The sequence below is a fragment of the Hippichthys cyanospilos genome, chromosome 21 (genome assembly GCF_059441005.1).
Source record: "Hippichthys cyanospilos isolate Australia breed blue-spotted pipefish chromosome 21, RoL_Hcya_1.0, whole genome shotgun sequence".
Lineage (NCBI taxonomy): Eukaryota > Metazoa > Chordata > Actinopteri > Syngnathiformes > Syngnathidae > Hippichthys > Hippichthys cyanospilos.
In genome coordinates this window covers 6,406,538-6,423,198 of record NC_142389.1, presented here as the reverse complement: position 1 = coordinate 6,423,198, position 16,661 = coordinate 6,406,538, and the positions used below count along the sequence as shown (strand labels likewise).

The 16,661-nt window shown below is 42.8% G+C and overlaps 3 protein-coding genes across 6 annotated transcripts in view; 1 reads left to right on the top strand and 2 right to left on the bottom strand.

Moving 5' to 3' along the window:
- Nucleotides 1–367: 367 nt before the first annotated feature.
- LOC148406371 (transcriptional regulator ZNF706) lies at nucleotides 368–2,877 on the top strand. Of its 2 annotated transcripts, none has more exons than XM_088404554.1 (4): nucleotides 368–493; nucleotides 911–1,061; nucleotides 2,229–2,340; nucleotides 2,418–2,877. In XM_088404554.1, exons 2-3 carry the CDS (start codon nucleotides 927–929, stop codon nucleotides 2,322–2,324), a joined length of 231 nt encoding a protein of 76 aa, XP_088260680.1. In that variant the 5' UTR covers nucleotides 368–493; nucleotides 911–926; the 3' UTR covers nucleotides 2,325–2,340; nucleotides 2,418–2,877. The 2 variants fall into 2 exon arrangements, with proteins under 2 accessions (XP_088260680.1, XP_088260679.1); XM_088404553.1 differs by having other exon boundaries at nucleotides 2,229–2,360; nucleotides 2,420–2,877.
- bmp8a (bone morphogenetic protein 8a) lies at nucleotides 2,454–10,345 on the bottom strand. Of its 3 annotated transcripts, none has more exons than XM_088404551.1 (7): nucleotides 8,792–10,345; nucleotides 6,356–6,548; nucleotides 5,526–5,674; nucleotides 5,282–5,461; nucleotides 4,635–4,714; nucleotides 4,041–4,151; nucleotides 2,454–3,085 (listed from the first exon to the last, which is right to left on the bottom strand). In XM_088404551.1, the coding sequence occupies exons 1-7, from the start codon at nucleotides 9,243–9,245 to the stop codon at nucleotides 2,936–2,938; spliced, it is 1,317 nt and encodes a 438-aa protein (XP_088260677.1). In that variant the 5' UTR covers nucleotides 9,246–10,345; the 3' UTR covers nucleotides 2,454–2,935. The 3 variants fall into 3 exon arrangements, 2 of the variants coding, with proteins under 2 accessions (XP_088260677.1, XP_088260678.1); XR_015863948.1 differs by having other exon boundaries at nucleotides 3,039–3,085; nucleotides 4,041–4,194; XM_088404552.1 differs by lacking the exon at nucleotides 2,454–3,085 and having other exon boundaries at nucleotides 4,048–4,209.
- Nucleotides 10,346–13,134: 2,789 nt separating this feature from the next.
- Nucleotides 13,135–16,661, bottom strand: part of macf1a (microtubule actin crosslinking factor 1a) — a 129,660-nt gene continuing 126,133 nt past the window's right edge. The window contains 3 exon segments of the mRNA XM_088404550.1: nucleotides 13,135–14,929; nucleotides 15,045–15,147; nucleotides 15,999–16,106. Coding sequence (XP_088260676.1) covers nucleotides 14,682–14,929; nucleotides 15,045–15,147; nucleotides 15,999–16,106 — 459 coding nt within the window. The 3' untranslated portion in view covers nucleotides 13,135–14,681.

Genomic DNA, 16,661 nt, shown 5'->3' with positions numbered 1-16,661 from the left:
TGAAGCCTTACACAAAGTAAAAAGCTAATAAAAAGGCATTTCTTTGAAATGGCAACAATAAAAATGCTAAAGCATATATTAAAAACATACATAACATTTTCTTAAATGATATAAGACATTTTTCCTGAGCAAGACCTTTAATGAATGCTAAAGTTAGAAATTGATATTTTTGGATATTCCCCAAAAAGTCTAACACTTTTAAATGATAACGTTTAGAAAGTCCTTTTTGAAGTCACATAAAGCATGTAGTACAAGATAGACATTGAAAATAACATATTTCTAAGTGCATTTGAAAAAAAAGTGACGTAACAGGAGGTACGATATTGAAAAAAGAAAAACTTTAAATAGTGACGTCGCTGCTGCAGCTGCTCCAGAACAGAGATGTCGCTGTTCCTCCACCATTCCCCCTTGACGTCTTCAACGATGACGTACTTCCGGTGCTGTTCACCTACGAGAACGACAAAAGAGCAAGCAAAAGTGCAAAACCTCCAAGGTAAATAACGTCTGTAAACTTTTGCGTTTCTCCGCTATTAACTATTAAAACACTTTGCTGTGACGTATTGCTGTGTTTAATTTCGAAAGGGACCACGTTGAAATAGTCTTTTATTCCGGCGTTAATAATAATAATGTCTTAGCGTCATTTGCTATTGTGGTGAGCTAATTTAATTAGCATTTTAGCCAGGTGGACACCCAAGATTAGGCGTGTTTCTAAGTGTGATATCTTGTTTTTTTAACGTCTGGCGATATAGTTATTTTATTGGACACCAAGACTTCTTATACATTAGTTTTCTTTCCTTTTTTTTTTTTACACAGTGGCTTGTCTTCGAGGTTAGCGTGTTAGCATAGCACAGGTGTGGATGTCATTTTAGATGAATTTGAACGTATCGAAATTGACCGGTTAATTTTTCAGGTTGCATGTGAGGGCCATGGCTCGCGGGCAGCAGAAGATTCAGTCCCAGCAGAAGAACGCCAAGAAGGCCGCCGAGAAAAAGAAGGGCCAGGCGGCCGACCAGAAGACGGCGGCCAAGGTGGCGCTGGTCCACACCTGCCCCGTCTGCAGGGTACATCCGCAAATTACACCAAACCTTTAATCAGCAGGGGTGTCCAAACGGTGGCCCGCGGGGCATTTACTGCCCGCCATTTATTATTCGGTAACCCGCAGCATTAAATATAAATTACAACTCAACTTTGTGTTCAAGTTCTGAATGCGGAGAAGGATTGGTCTGCGTTTCAGGGCGTGTGGCCTCCCACAAAATCTTTTAAGTCTTCGCCTTACAATCTTCAAAAATACTGTTGTGAATTTTCAATGCTTGCTTGATTTATTTTAGTGTCAATGAAAGCAGGAGAATCTTACAGTGACCCTTGCGTCTTTCGGTTTCTTTTTTTTTTGTGGCCCTCAAACAAAAATGTTTGGACACCCCATGTGACGCATAGTTCAGCGTAAGCTAGGACCGGGTCTCGATTCGATTCAAGATTAGTTTTTTAAAATTTGATTCAGTTCAGGATGTTCGTGTTGTATTGAAGACATTCTCAGAAGAACTAATGTTGCAAAAATTAAAAAATTCTTGCTATAATTAGTTTTCTACAAAAAAATAAAAATTTAAGGTAATTAATAGTTCTTAAAATTAATCAAATATCCAATTAAATCATGTGGTTATTATTACAAGCTGCCAATATACGTATAAATTACTGTAAACTGTCTATTTAGTAATATATCTATAAATAACCATAATTTCAATAAATTCCACTCACGTTACAGGCTGTGTAAAATGGCAAAACCGCGCTGTAAACTCATGACATAAAAAGATCATTTTCATTTTCCCAATCAATATTGGACTGAAATGGAAATCCCAAATATATATATATATTTTGTGGAGTGTCATGGGTGATTTGCTGAAAACTCACCTATTGTGCACCATCTGGGAGCATCTTGGTGTTGGATGTTGAAGTCTTAGATATAAGTAGTGCTTTGCCGCCATCTTATGGCGCTTATAATCGCGTCAAAACTTTAGAGAGGGCCGCAGATTTTTGCTAGTCACTGCATGGCTCTTTTTCTTCCGGCGCTCAGGGTTTAAAGATGCAGTAGAAAGGTAATACTTTTTAATTGTATGAGTCTTCATCCTTAAAACGAAAGCGCCATCCAGGGGATAAAAAAAAAATACAACCGGTGCCTCACGAAGCTTCATTTTGCCAAATCACTGAGATTTGTGTCGTATGCATTTTTCCAGACCCAAATGCCTGATCCAAAAACCTTCAAGCAACATTTTGAGAGCAAACACCCCAAGTCTCCCATGCCTCCCGAGCTGGCTGATGTTCAGGCTTGAAAGACCCCCCCCCCCCCCCCCACCCCCACCCCCCAGGTGAGAACTACCCCCATGTTATTCAACGGGCGCGTCGTCTCACACGTCCTTTGTCGTAGACACAATACGATGACGGATGAAGAACTCCGGGAGCCGTCTGTCTAGCGACATGGAGCTGACACGTGTGTGAAAAAGACGGTAAAAAAAAGGGGTGACCCGTTTTTAAAAGAAAAAAAAAACATATTTATTGTGTACAAGCAACATGCTTACAAAGTGTCAGGATTGCGCGCGAAGGACGAATGACAGTTTCACATATTTTTGACGTTAACCACTAAACATCAGGCGCTTAGCGACAGTACCTCAGTCTTTTGTTTTTTTTTTAAATCTACACTCAGCAATAACTTACGGAATAATTTTTTTTTAGTCATCTGGAACGCTAACTTACAAGTATTATAAGCACAATTTGTGTTGGCACTCGCTCAACGCTGCATTTCATTTTTTCCAAGGACTAGAAAATCGTGTGACCAAATAAGTACCGCGTGTGCATCTTGTAATAAAAGAAAAAAAAAAAAAACAACTCAAAAAGTCCACTTTCCTCTGGGTTTTTGCTTGCCGTCGCCGCGGCGACGCGGCCCTCAAAGGCAGCCGCAGTTTTTGACCACCATGTTGCGATGCTTCTTGAGGATCACGTTGTTGTTGTCGTCGTAGAAGAGCACGGAGATGGGGCTCAGCTTGGTGGGCGCGCAGCACGCCTTGGGCACCTCGTCGGGCTTCAGCAGGTGCACCTGCCGCGCAAACGCCCGCAATTTCACGCGCGCTAACCAGGACTGTACCGGAATTACAAATGTCAAAATCAAATCGATCGCTGAAATAATCCGCAACCGTTTTCATCGAGGAATCCTTTTGAGGTGGCGTTTAACCTCAAATTCTTCTGATTCTTCTGGCAGATGAGCCGCGATTGGTCGGTACGCAAGTGACGTCAACGGCAAGTAGAAAAATGTTTGGGAATTCTACAGTACATTAAAACATTATTTTCTTAGTAAAACAACAATAGACAAACAATTTAGTTTTTACGAAAGCTGTCGAAGCGACTGATCGATTATTGAATTAACCAACAAATATTTGAATCGCGGAATCTCTTTGAGCCAGTGTTTAACCTCAAATTGTCCCATTGCTTAAATTGCGCCGGTCACGTGACCAACAGATGAGCCGCGATTGGTTGTGACCCTCGCGATGCCATTTTCGGTTGACAGCGAGTGGAAAAATGCGTTTGGAAAGACATTAATTGTACGTAAAAAATAATATCATGGACAAACTAAATGTCTTGTGTAAGCGCTGTCAAGATGACAACTAATCGATTAAATTAGCTATGTTAATAATTGGCTGATGATTTTTGTTTCGCGTACATTTTTTTCCAATTCTCGGTTTAGGCTGACCCACAAGTGAGCTATGATGTCATTTTTAGTCCATAGCAAGTAGTTTTGAAAGATACTTATCAATCACGAGTTCACAAAATATGGAATATTTTCATTTTGACGAGAGCTTTTCAATATGACAAGTAATAGTTGATCAAATTGGCCGTCAACTATTTTAACAATGGAGTATAGTGATCTTTTTGAGACATCAAAAGAAACGAATGTAAGGCGAATAAAAACGTCTTTGGAGATCCGGGGCTTCAAAATGGCATCGCGTATTTGCAATCGTTTTGACTGAATGCAATGGAGCGGGGGTGATACTGACCACTTGTTGGATGAGGGCGTGGTTGGTGGCGTTCATGCAGGCGCCCAACGGGTAGAAACACTCGCCGTCGCAGTAGTATGCCGAGTAGCCAGTGGGGGCCAGAACCCAGTCCTTATTCCGTCACGCGCGCGCACACACACACACACACACAGCACTAAGAAGACTACTACTACAGAACACCGGATGTAAGAAAAGAAAACTCACGTATACTCATAGGTAAAATGAGGCAACAGAGCTCAAACTACATATTTATTATATATTAATCTAATATTATTTAAGACCCCTTAATTATCCATTTAACTTTAGCATCTTTAAAAACAAAGGGGCGTTAACACCTCAACAAAAATATTGAGTATGAAAAACTATGAACGTTCTGAACATCTAAATAGTACTAATACAGATTAAGTTCTTTACATATAAAACAAGGTGAATTAATTCCTTATTTTCTATTTAAATATATAGATTAGCTTGACAAACCATTTTCAAGTTTTTTTTCTCTAAAGTACAAACAGTCAAGTATTTTTTTTTCCTATCACAAATGTATGACTTCATGTAAACCTACCGCAGTGGGAAAAAACAAAACAAAACACTCACCTTCCATCCGAGGTCACTGAAGCTGACGTAGAGTTCGTGTTTTTTACACGGCTGTCCGCCGCTGTTGGCGGGACTTCGATCTGAGCGGGAAACAAAAATATAATATGGATATAATATCAAATATAAACATTGGCCTGTCTGATATTCTGACTGTGCGACTACCATAAGCTAAAATAGCATGACATTATAGCCCAATTTTTTTTTGTTTGTTTGTTTTTTCATTTGGCACAATCACTTTTATTTTCAAACATAATCACTTTTATTTTCAAACGTAATTTTGAGTATTTGGTACGCAAAGAAATGCACACCGCTTTTTAGTACAAATAAACGAATGAATACATACATTCACATTCTTGTTGTTTTTTGAGACCAATGGCCAAGAAAGTTAAAAAACAAAAAACACTTGCCATCTAAATATTGAGTCAACTCTGCAAGCGCTAGTGATTTTGCATCACAATGCAATGAAATGCTATCATTTCAATCACTGAAAGGTTGACTTTTTAACTCGTTCACTCCCAAAAACGTTTTTACCCGTAATTTTTTTTTAGGATTCCCTTAACTCGGCACTAGGTATTTATGTATATTTTTTTCAGTTTTTGGGCTCGGGGGGGGCCGGCGGTGAATGGAAAGAGGCGGCGAGCGCTTACTGTGGATGCTGGGCACGGGGAGGTCGTATTTGGGCTTCTTCCTGCGGGGGTGCGTCTTGACGGCGCGGGGGGGCCGGCAGGGGATCTGGTTCTCCCGGAAGAAGGTGACCATGAAGGGCTGCTTGGAGCGAGGGCCCCTGCGCCCCACCAGCCCGATCCAGGCCGCCGACAGCGAGCGATCTGGGAAAGGCGAGGCGCGGGATCGGAGCGAGAAGGCGGAAAGGCGCGCGGGAGGCCCACGCACCTTCCTCGGTCTCCACGTACAGGCGGATGCCCAGGTTGCTGCGGGGGCGCAGGAGCCAGTGGTTGGACGCCGAGGTCACGTCGAAGGCCAGCCAGCCTTCCTGACCCGCCGCCACCGACTGCATGTCCAGCAGAACCAACTCGGGCTCCCTGCGTGCAACGTTTCCAAATGAGACCTTCGGCGCTTTGGAAAAGAGGCTTTTTGTCCAAACGACCGCTCTGTCCCGTTGGAGTGACTGACGAACTTCCCCTATAAAAACATTCTAGAAGAAAATTATATTTTGAAAACAGTATTTTCTGAAATATTTCATTCCGCTGGAAAAAAATGTCTCTTCTGCAGTTCAATTTCCTTAAAAAAATACTTGTAAAATGTAAATAAAATCTTGAAAAACGTTTTTTTCAAGTGAATATTGCAAATACTTGATTTTTTCCAATAAAAAAATATTCTAAATGTATTCATTCCCACTAGAAAAAAATAGAAAATTACTCTTTTGTAGTTCAATTTCCTTGAAAAAAAATTCCATAAAAAATATTTGATTGCAAAAATGTAAACCGTAAAATCTTGAAAAAATATCAAGTTTATTATAACTTGTTTTACATTTATCTTTGATAAGTTTGTTTAGTTTGAGTGAATATTGCAAATAAGTACTTGCTTTTTTCCAAAATTATTTCAAACTAAGAAAAAATATCAAATATGTCTTCTGCTTGAGAAAATGTTTCAATGGCTTTTTCACTTTTACTAATATATATATATATATATATATATATATATATATATATATATATATTTTTTTTTTTTTTTTTTTCCGAGTAGAATAGCGTAGCGGGTACCTGTGCCTGTTGTCCTTCTGGATCTCGTAGACGGAAATGTGCAGGGTCCTGTTGGCCCGCTGGCCGACGGCGAGCGTCTTGTAGATGCGAAACTCGGCCGCGGTCACGGTCTCGCCCTGGGGCAGAGGGGTCAGGTCGAAGCGGAACTCCTTCCAGTAGGGACGGGGCTGCAGCAGGTCCCGTTCCTGCTCCACTGCAAGAACCGCCATTCAAACATTTGCATTTTCATTTGTGAAATCCTTAGCGGTTATACAATACAAAAAAATGTAATCTCATACAGTTTTTTTTTTTTCTGACCTAAAGAATCTAAATATTTATATAACCGCTAAGTATCACTTAAACTGTGTCCTTTTTTATCATTAATCCAAAAAGCAACATAAATGAACTATAAACATCTGGTAATGACTTTTTTACAGTGTTTACACAGGTTAGTCTCAAACAACAAAATAAGCAAATGCATCAAAGTTTCTGAAATTGAAAAAAAATCATGCCAACATGAATTGCAATTATATTTCCCGTAGCTTTTATTTGAGAAGGACTGAATTACACACAAAAAACTTTTAAGAGCTCCAAAACACTGGATTTCGCGTGCGTGTATCAATGTGTGCGTAATAAAGATGTAACACGCTTACAAATACACAGGAAGTGAGCTCTGGACACACACAAACACACAGGATGGATCTTAAATAGAGACACTAAGTTTTGGCCACCCTTGATGGGTTGAGCATCACGCACTCACTTGCTAAAATGCAGCAAAAACCAAGGTGCTAAAATGGCCCCCACAAGTCCAAAAGGTCCCCATAAAAATTGGGATTTGGTCCCCACCATGTAGCATGCATGCACTCACTCACTCACTAAAACGGCCCCCACAAGTTCTAGAGGTCCCCACAGAAATTGTGATTTGGTCCCCGCCATGCAGCAAAAACCAAGGACTCACTCACTCACTCACTCACTCACTCACTCACTCACTCACTCACTCACTCACTCACTCACTCACTAAAACGGTCCCCACAAGTTCTAGAGGTCCCCACAGAAATTGTGATTTGGTCCCTGCCATGTAGCAAAAACCAAGGGCACACTCACTCACTCACTCACTCACTCACTCACTCACTCACTCACTCACTCACTCACTCACTCACTCACTCGCTCGCTCGCTAAAATGGCCCCCCACAAGTCCAAAAGGTCCCCATAAAAATTGTGATTTGGTCCCCAGCATGTAGCAAAAAACAATGGCACACTCACTCACTCGCTTGTGAAAATGGTCCCCACAAATCCAAGAGGTCCCCATAAAAATTAGGATTTGGTCCCTACCATGGAGCAAAAACCAAGGGTACACAAGCCCACACACACACACACACACACACACACACACACACACTCATTCTCTCTCCCACTCGCTCTCTCACACACACACAGAGTGGAGCAGTAATTAGAGACACCAGAGCAGCTGCTGTGCGCACACACACCACTAATTGCAGGTCTCGGTTGGACCTTTGGGTATTTTTAGGCCTCGCCGCATTTTCATCTGGCCCGCGGGCCCACGCGTGTCATTCGGACCCTTTAATCGAGCGCAGCTGCGCCCCGCCGCTCGGGTGAGGTCACGACGTGCGCAAATAGAAGCGGCGGCCCGCGTACCTGCCGGCGGGGCGGCGGGCCGCCACCGGCAGGTGTGAAGCTTTTGCGTTGCGCAAAGGGCCGCTACGCAAAGCGTGTTTTGCCTCAGCGTTGACGGACGCATTCCAGGGTGTGCTCGCTCGGAAAAAAAGAAAAGGGAAACCCTTCATTACTTGGAGCGGGGGGTGCGTTTACACAACACTTGAAGCGTAAAGTTTTGCAGGAAGGAGGCCGTCGGCGCCGACATGCTAATATTTACGCTCGCTCGCGTCGCAGCATCTTTAGTTAGGGTCGGTCCAGAATAAAGTCAGAATTCCTTGTTTAAAGTGAGAATTTTGAGCCGTCGCTGAGAATTCCCACCACAGAATCCTCTCTTTATTCTCATTTTTTTCATACTAAAATAACGATTAAATTTAGAAATCTGGGTCATCAGACTTCTGATTTTAAAGTTCCGAGGATAAAGTCAGAATTATTATTTTAAAGTGAGAATTTCTGATTAGTTCGAATTCTGATTTTACCGAGTGACGCTTCTGAGAATCAAGTGAGACTTTTGAGTGTCAAATTTCTCACTTTAAAATCATAACTCTCAGAACGAGTAAGAATTCTCAGAGGTCCGAATTCTAACTTGTCAGAATGTGTCTGAATGCTGACCTTGGAACGAGTAAGAAAACCGAATCCGAATCATGACTTCAAAGGCGCTAATTTCCCCGAATTGTGAGAACAACATATTGGCGTCAGAGGAATTCCGAGAACAAAACGAGACCGTCGAGGATGAAGTCGGGATTCAGGGACAAATGCGAGAATCCGTTCGCGGCGACTCACCCAAATTGACGAAGCTCATGACGGTGTCGGCCTCGCTGACCACGGCGCCGAGCGGCGGCGTGTAGGTGCTGAGGGTGGGCAGCGCCGCGCGGTGGACGGCCGCCCTCCGCTCTCCTCCGCCGCCGCCGCCCCTCAGCCGCACCGCGCCGGGCCGGACCGCGTCATTGGCCGAGGCCGGCTCGTCCTCCCCGTCCACCGCCATGGCGTGGTAGAGGTCCAGCATGAAGAGCGGCGCCGACGAGGGCGGCCTGAGCGGCGGGTGAGGCCGGGGCCGCCCCGGCAGGCCCAGGATGGACAAGATCTCCTTCTGCATCTCTTTCTTCTCGCGCCCGCTCAGTCGGCGGAAGCTGGAGTGCAAAGCCGCCTGGGCCTGCTGGGCCAGCGGCAGGAGCAGGACCAGAAGCAGGAACAGGTTCCTGGGCGGGCTCCCGCTTTGTCGTGGAGATGTCCCCATCCTGCTTTGCCTTCTTCTCTCCGGAGATGGTCAGCTCCTCTCTCGAAAAGATGTTCCCGTCTCGATCCTTCTGGGAAGCTTCTCCACAAGGCGGACCCTGAACAAGAAGTTCGCTTCCAGCCCTATCTTTCCGGGATCTGGATAAACCTCTTCTAAAACCCTGCAAATTCTTGTACTTCCTTCACTTCCACAAAAAAACAACCCCGCAGGAGCTGTTCCTCTCTCCGGTCCCAGCTTCACTTGTCCAGATCCTCCCGAGAGTCTACTCCACAAGCTGGACCCTGAAGACAACGTTCAGCTCCGTTCTTTGGGTCCCAACACCAATTTTCTCTAGTCTAGACCTCGTGGTGGTTTTTATTCAAAGAGTAGATTTTAAGGAAGATGTTCCCCTCCTGGGATTCTTTCTTCAAATGTTAACTGTTGTCCCTGAATTGGACAATTGGTCAACTGAAGCTAAAACTCCGAAAACTGGAGTCCATCAAGTGTCTTCTACGATCTTCTCAGTCTTCAGTTTGAAGCAGGGTTCTAACCAGAAAGTAATTTATCAGATCTAGAACCAATTAAGGAAGACCTTCACCACGTATCTCTGGATCTTCAACTGTCTCTCAACCGGATCCTTCTGACAGTCTTTTACAAACATTTAGTTAGCTCTCAATCTATTTTTAAGTTCTGCTCCTGCTCACGCTGGAACCTCCAGAAGATGTCCAACTCTTGTCTTCAACTTTTGTGTGAAGGGATTTCTCGTTCCACTCCCAACTGCCCCGACGCGGTTCCTCTGCGAGTCTTTTCCACAAACTCGCCGGTTCATGTGTTTACGTCTCCAACCTTTTTGGACTTCCTGGTGCAGCTCTTCGTGGGCGTGATCCGCATGGAGCAGATCCTCCGGGCTTTGTGGCAACAAACTTTAATTTCAGAGGAGAGCAGGTGCAAATGAGCTTGCGGTTCACCCATCTGCAATGTCCTTCGCGCAAAAACGGGAAAGACCTCACAGGAATCCGCTTCTCTCCAGCAAATGGTGACTAAAAAACAAAACCAAAAAAATCCTTGGTGGAAACTCGCGCTCCTCGTCCGCACGCCGCTGGGAGTGGGTGAGCGTCCGAGCTGACTTGGAGTAAGAGGGAGGGGGAGAGCTTCTCACGTTCCGTCCCCCTGACGCGGGAGGACTCCAACTCCCGCCTCTTTGTTTTGAGTCTTTTCAGACACGCGCTCCAAAGCGGCTTAACTCACTATTTCTCTTGTTTTTTTGTTTTTGCTTTAGTGACCTCACTTTTACATCACAAGTTGACAGTCGACGTCTATCGCCGTCAGTGGCAGTGAAAGGGTTAAGTTTGTGTTTAATGTATATATCTCGTTTTGCTATTTTTTTTTTTTTTGTTTGTTTTGGTCCGGTCGACATAGGAGGCAAAATATCAAGAAATATAGCCAGGTAAACTTGCTATAAAATTATGGATCTAAATAAAAAAAAAAGCTAAATTGTACATACAGATTTAAGTGTTTTTTTTTTTTTTTTTTAATAAATAAAACAGCTATTTTTCGAATTTCAAAGGAGGAAAGAAATTGCATGAAAGATTGCGAATCAAAATCCATGGTAGAAGTTGATTTTTTTCTCAATAAATAAAATGACTACTTTTTTTAACAGTCTGACTTCAAAGGAGGAAAAATTGCTACAAAAATTGCGAATTAAACCTGCAATAATGATCATTAGGGTTTCCTTTGACTGGTATGACTTAAAAGGAATAAAAATTGCAAGAAAATAGTGTAAATCTACAATAAAGTTATGATCAAAAATGAAAATCAGGGGTTGATTTTTTTTTTCAATAAATGAAATTACTATTTTTCTTAAAACTCGTCTGATTTAGGAGAAATTGCAAGCAAAATATGGAGATACACCTATTATAAAGTTCTGGTCTTTAATGGAAAACTATAGTAGAAGTTATTTTATTGTCAATAATCAAAATTTATTTATTTTTTACTAGTCTGAAAAAAAGTCTGGAAAAGTCTGGAAAATTGCAAATAAAACCTGCACGAATGATCATAAATGAAAATCCATGTGAAGTTGATTTTTTAAAATAAATAAAATTGCTGTGCTTTTTTTGTACTGGTCTGACGAAAACGGAAGAAAAATAGCGAAGTAAAGTTACATTAAAGCTCTGGTCATAAATTAAAATCCATGGTAGAGGTAGATTTTTTTTTTTTTTACTCGTCTGAATTTAAAAGAAATATGGCAATAAAAAATGTGAGGGAAACCTGCAATGGAAAAAATGAGGTCATAAATACTCGAACTGTGATGTGGGGAGGAAGTACTGTAAATATATGAAAGGTTTTTGTATGGTCTGTGTACTGTATGATGCAAAAAACGTTAGCTCCTTTTACACAGCCGTATAATGAAAATAACAGTAGGTGTTGTTCATGTGTGGCTCCCCCTTGTGGTCGGTGAAAGGATCACATCTTCAGTTCAGTTGAACAGTAACTTTCAAATTCATTCATTGGTCATAAAGTTGGCACTTGAAGAGCTAAATCGTTTTTAGGGTTTCACTTAATGTTCGAGGCGCCGTTCGAGAGTGCACCTTTGAAAGTGGCCTAAAAGAACATTTAGGCCAAGTGTGAATAATTTCGCTCTAATGTGGCGCATTGTTGGCAGAAACGTTCTTCGACATGTTGCACAGGCGAGGGAGAAGTGAGTCAAGCTTTGCAGTGCGGTTTGGTGTGTTTTTGTGAGTGGCGGCCTTCAAAGACGACGACTTGCTTGCGGCCGCGGTAACCACGCGAGACCTCAACGCGGACGTGCTCTTTCGCCACGTGCGCGTGTGTGTGAGCGTGCGGGACGCGGATGGAGCGCAAATATTCACACAAGCTAAAAATTTCCTGAGCAGAGCCAGCCAGCCGGGCGTGCCCTTATCTTGACGGGAAAATTAGTCAGAAATGTCCGGTGGATGAGAGCTGGGCACGTCTGCCTTGGGAGGGGCGTGGCTTCAATCTGGCTCGCATTTCCGTTATTGTCGGGACCTTTTTCTGGCTACGACTGAATTGTTCTCACAGTTGTGCTCATAAATTTACATACCCTAAACTTAAGAGTGTAACAGTATGTCCGCCAACTGGTGGTGAATGGGTGATACATAGTTGTGCTAATAAATTTGCATACCCTAAACTAATGTAACAGTATGTCAGCAAACTGGTGGTGAATGGGTGATACATAGTTGTGCTAATAAATTTGCATACCCTAAACTTAAGAGTGTAACAGTATGTCCGCCAACTGGTGCTGAATGGGTGATCCATAGTTGTTCTCACAAGTTGGCATGCCCTGGACAAATGGAAATGTATACAGTTGTGCTCATATGTTTAGATACATCACATGTGCTCATGAGTTCACAGATGTGAGATGTACATATGTACAGTACAGCACAACTAATGTCTGGCAATGAATGGTGAATGATGATAACAAATTGTGCTCATAAGTCTGTTGAATGGTTGACACGGTAGTTGTGCTCATAAGTTTGCATACCCTCAACATATGTATAGTTATGCTCATATGTTAGTAGTTTACTAGATGTCTGTACAGTATGAGCACCTGTTGAATGGTGATGCATAGTTGTGCTCATAAGTTCACACACCGCTGGTTGCACTTGTGTTTTCCATGTTCATAAGTTCATATAGTTTAAAAGTGGTGACTGCTACTGTTGTGCTGCTAAGTTTACATACCCCAAGTTGTGCTAATAAGTTTACATATCCTAGGGGTACTCGAACTTACAATTAAAAGTCTGCCAACTTGTGGCGAATGGTGATGCATGCGGTTGTTTTCCACAAAACTTACTTATGAGCATAACTGTGCCCCATTGTTATTTTCCTGAAACTTCCCCTGTAACTTTGTCCACAAATGTAGACAGACACATTTTTTTACTGCAAGCATCATTTTAATAGAAAAACATCAACAAAAAAGTTTATAATTTTAGTTTTTTTTTTTCATTTTACACATCTTGCCTCCCTTCGCCCTTACTCGTGTTCCCACGGTAACACGGCATCTTGTGAGAGGGAGGCAATAAATAAATAAAAATCCATGTCTTTTTCTTATAAACGTCTGCGGGACAAAACGCCTCTGGTTGCTGCTGAGTCCGCACATGATTGGTCGCTAGACAAACGCACCTGTTCATCTTCTTCTGCCAACTTCATTATTAAATATTAGATTTTCAAGTCAAGCTAAACAAACAAACGAAAAAGTTGGATTATAAATTAACAGAAAGATGTAACATGAAAATCTTCCGTAACAGAGAAAGAAACCCCAAATGGTCGAGGAGAGAGTCGGGCGCCAAAAGTTTGACACCCCTGTCCTGTCCTGTCGGAATACTCTTCCACACAGGTATAGTCCCGCCGCTGTTACGGCAAAAAAATTTCCGCCGGAAATGTCGTCCTTTACAGGCATAAAAAATGTCAAGGAAGCGCAAACTCCCGCACTTGACTCACTAGCGCCGAAGAATGGTTAGTGTCCTATAATCATTAGCCTCCGTTACGGCGGAAAAATTGCTATGGCGACTTCATCCCGCCCAAAAAGGTGGAAAAATCTTGTAAAGGCAGACTGCACTTTTTTTTTTTTTGCGTGTCCATTTTGGTGTTTGAAGTTTCAGGTGTGAAAACTGGAGCTTTGCATCGTCTTCGTTACGGCAGCAAAATTGCCGCCCAAAATGGCATCTTCACTTGGCATGAAAAAATTCACTTGACTCACTAGCGCCACCTCGAGCAGCCGAAGAAAGGGGAGTGTCCTAAATTCGTCCCGCCACTGCCATGCGACAACTTCATCCCAACATAAAAGGTGGGAAAATGTCTTCAAGGCAGAATGCATGTTTTTTTGTTTTCGTCTACATCCTGGTGTTGGACGTTTTGGGGCTCGTCCCGTTTCCACGACGGCAGCAAAATTGCCGCTAAAAATACCTCTTTCACAGGCACGAAAAATGTTGAAGATCACCTTGACTTGCTAGCTTTCGTGTTTGAAGTTTCAGGGGTGAAAATTGGGGCTCGTCTCATCTCTTGTCTTCTTTAACAGTCAAAAAGTGACACAATGGAGATTGTTTTTGTGTCCATCCAGTGAGCATCAAAAAGGGGAAATTTCTTCTCGCCGGTGGTTGGGTTCCCGCTCAATCCGTGTGGCGGCCCCGCCTTCCACATGGCCTGTCCCGTCTTGCATATTTGCTGGCCCACAAGCCGAAATGTTTTGTTTTTCCCCCACCCTAAATTCTATCAGGATTTTTTTGTGGCATAACAGCTCGTTGTGTTTGTCGGCAGTGGAAGGCAACTTCAAATTTTTTTTGGGTTTTCGGGTTTTCGCAAACCACGGGCCCGCTTCGCCCACCTGGGTGGCGTTCCCTATGTGGCGCCACGAGGCAATTTTTTTTTCCCTGTCACTTTTCTCAAGTAAGCTATGCTAGATTATTTTTTTATTTTTTTTTACTTCTTGCTGGACAGGGGTGCTTTGGGACTGGGCGTCTTTTTGGTGATGGTGGGTATCTTGGAGGGTTTGGCGGCGCCGCCGGGCCTGCGCGGGGTGTCGGACGCGTCCGAGCAGACGGAGCGAGCGTCCTGCAGTTCCGAAGCGTCGGACGCGTCGCTCCCTCGCCGGCTGCTGGCGCGGCTGCCCGCCCGGCTGCCCGCGCGGCTGGCGGGGCCGCCGGCCGACGACCCGGCTCGCTTCGGATCTGCCGCGTGCGGAAAGCGGGTTCATTTCATCCAGAAAAAAAATCAAATAAAAAACAAAATCATGTCATGTGACCTCCAAATTCGAAAGGGAGCGGGCGCTGAGGTCTTACTCACCGGTTCGTTTGGCGGCGTGCGTGGACCCGCCGTTTTCTCCCGTCAGCGAGCCGCGACTGGAGTGAAATGTTGGCCGCTTCAACTTGGAGCCCGACGACGCCCCCTGCAGGAACAAACAACAAAAGGCATTTTCACGACTAAACTGATCTTTCTTCAAGTGTCAATTTAGAAATTCTAAGAAAATATAAGGCTACAGAATCATTATAATTCTACATAATTAAGGAAATTGTAATCTTAAAAATTTGTTCGAAGTAGCAAAACTATACTAAGCAATTAATAATAGCTAAGAAACCAGCAAATACTACTAATAAGGTAACAAAAAATAACAATAATAATAAATCAAAAGTTAAAACTTTAGTAAATTCATAAGCAAATAGTTGAAAAAGTTGCTAAGAGTGTAATAGGAAAATGTATTGAAAAATGTAGCAAAACAATAACTATCAGTAATTAGGAAAAGTAAACGAGAGGCAATAATAAGAGTTCAATAATTATGAATAATTTTTAACACTTATAATAGGAAAAAAATCAATCGTTAAAAATGATTAATTCTGATAATAATAAAATAATAAATAACTCGAAAATAAGTAGTACGAAGAGGCATGTTAAGTGAGTTAAATACATGTAATGTAAATATCGACATTGCCGCTTGTTTAAACGATGCAGAAAAAAAACGAGGACACCTGGCGGCCAATGGAGCTTACTGCGCAACATGTCTGACAACGCAGCACAAAAACATGAAAGACGCACAATAAACACACGCAACATTTTGCGAAATGTCAGATTGTATCATTAGTGTCAGCTTTGTGATTTTATTTCATTTTTTTTTCTTCCAATGATGGCTTGGCGGGAGATAGCGATCGCGTTTAGTAGGAGGGGAGGGGGAGGGGGGGGGGGGGATGGGTGGGCTGGGTTGTTTAGTTTCGTTGGGGTCACGTGGTGTCGCGCGTCGTTTACCTCGTCCCCGCCGCCGGCTTCCGGGCAGCACTGACACTTGCTCGCAGAGGCGCTTTTACTGTGCGAAAGCCACGGCTTGGCGTAGTCACGAGAGTGCGCGTGTGACGACTGAGGGAAGGAAGCAGGAAGTGGAAAGCAGGAAGTGGCAAGCAGGAAGTGGGGAAGCAGGAAGTAGGAAGGGAAGAAAAGCGGTTGTGTTGCAAGCGGAGGCCAGCGAGTCGTTTTGAGCAAGTGTTTGATTTTGGATAGTGTGTTTGTTTAATCAAGATTAAATGATGAGAAATTTGGGAAAAAAAGCAAAGTGTGAAGAAGGAAGATTGACAGCGACAAGAGACAAAAACAAGACAAGACCAAAAACAAGTTAACAATGGAACAACATGGTTGCACACAAGACACATTATGAAACGTAAAAGAAAAAACACATTAAAAACGGACGCAAAATACGCCAATCACTTACTGCCATTGATATCCATATCAAAAATCAAGTCAAAAATCAATTTCAAATATTTCAAATATTCGAGTCCTGTCTCGAATAGCTTAAAAAAAATAATTGACGCTCCACAAAAAGGTTACTAAGAACCAATAGCTGTCGCAAGATGTTGCTTAAATTGTCCATCTACATGTGTTGCTGCACTGTAAGTTTTTCATATATTCAAAAAAAAT

Coding starts and splice junctions, on each gene's coding strand:
- LOC148406371 (XM_088404554.1), top strand. CDS start 927: ATGGCTCGCGGGCAGCAGAAGATTCAGTCCCAGCAGAAGAACGCCAAG. Junction 1,062..2,228: donor ACACCTGCCCCGTCTGCAGG/GTACATCCGCAA, acceptor GCATTTTTCCAG/ACCCAAATGCCTGATCCAAA.
- bmp8a (XM_088404551.1), bottom strand. CDS start 9,245: ATGGGGACATCTCCACGACAAAGCGGGAGCCCGCCCAGGAACCTGTTC. Junction 6,549..8,791: donor CATGAGCTTCGTCAATTTGG/GTGAGTCGCCGC, acceptor CGGTTCTTGCAG/TGGAGCAGGAACGGGACCTG. Junction 5,462..5,525: donor GTACGTGGAGACCGAGGAAG/GTGCGTGGGCCT, acceptor CGCCTTTCCCAG/ATCGCTCGCTGTCGGCGGCC.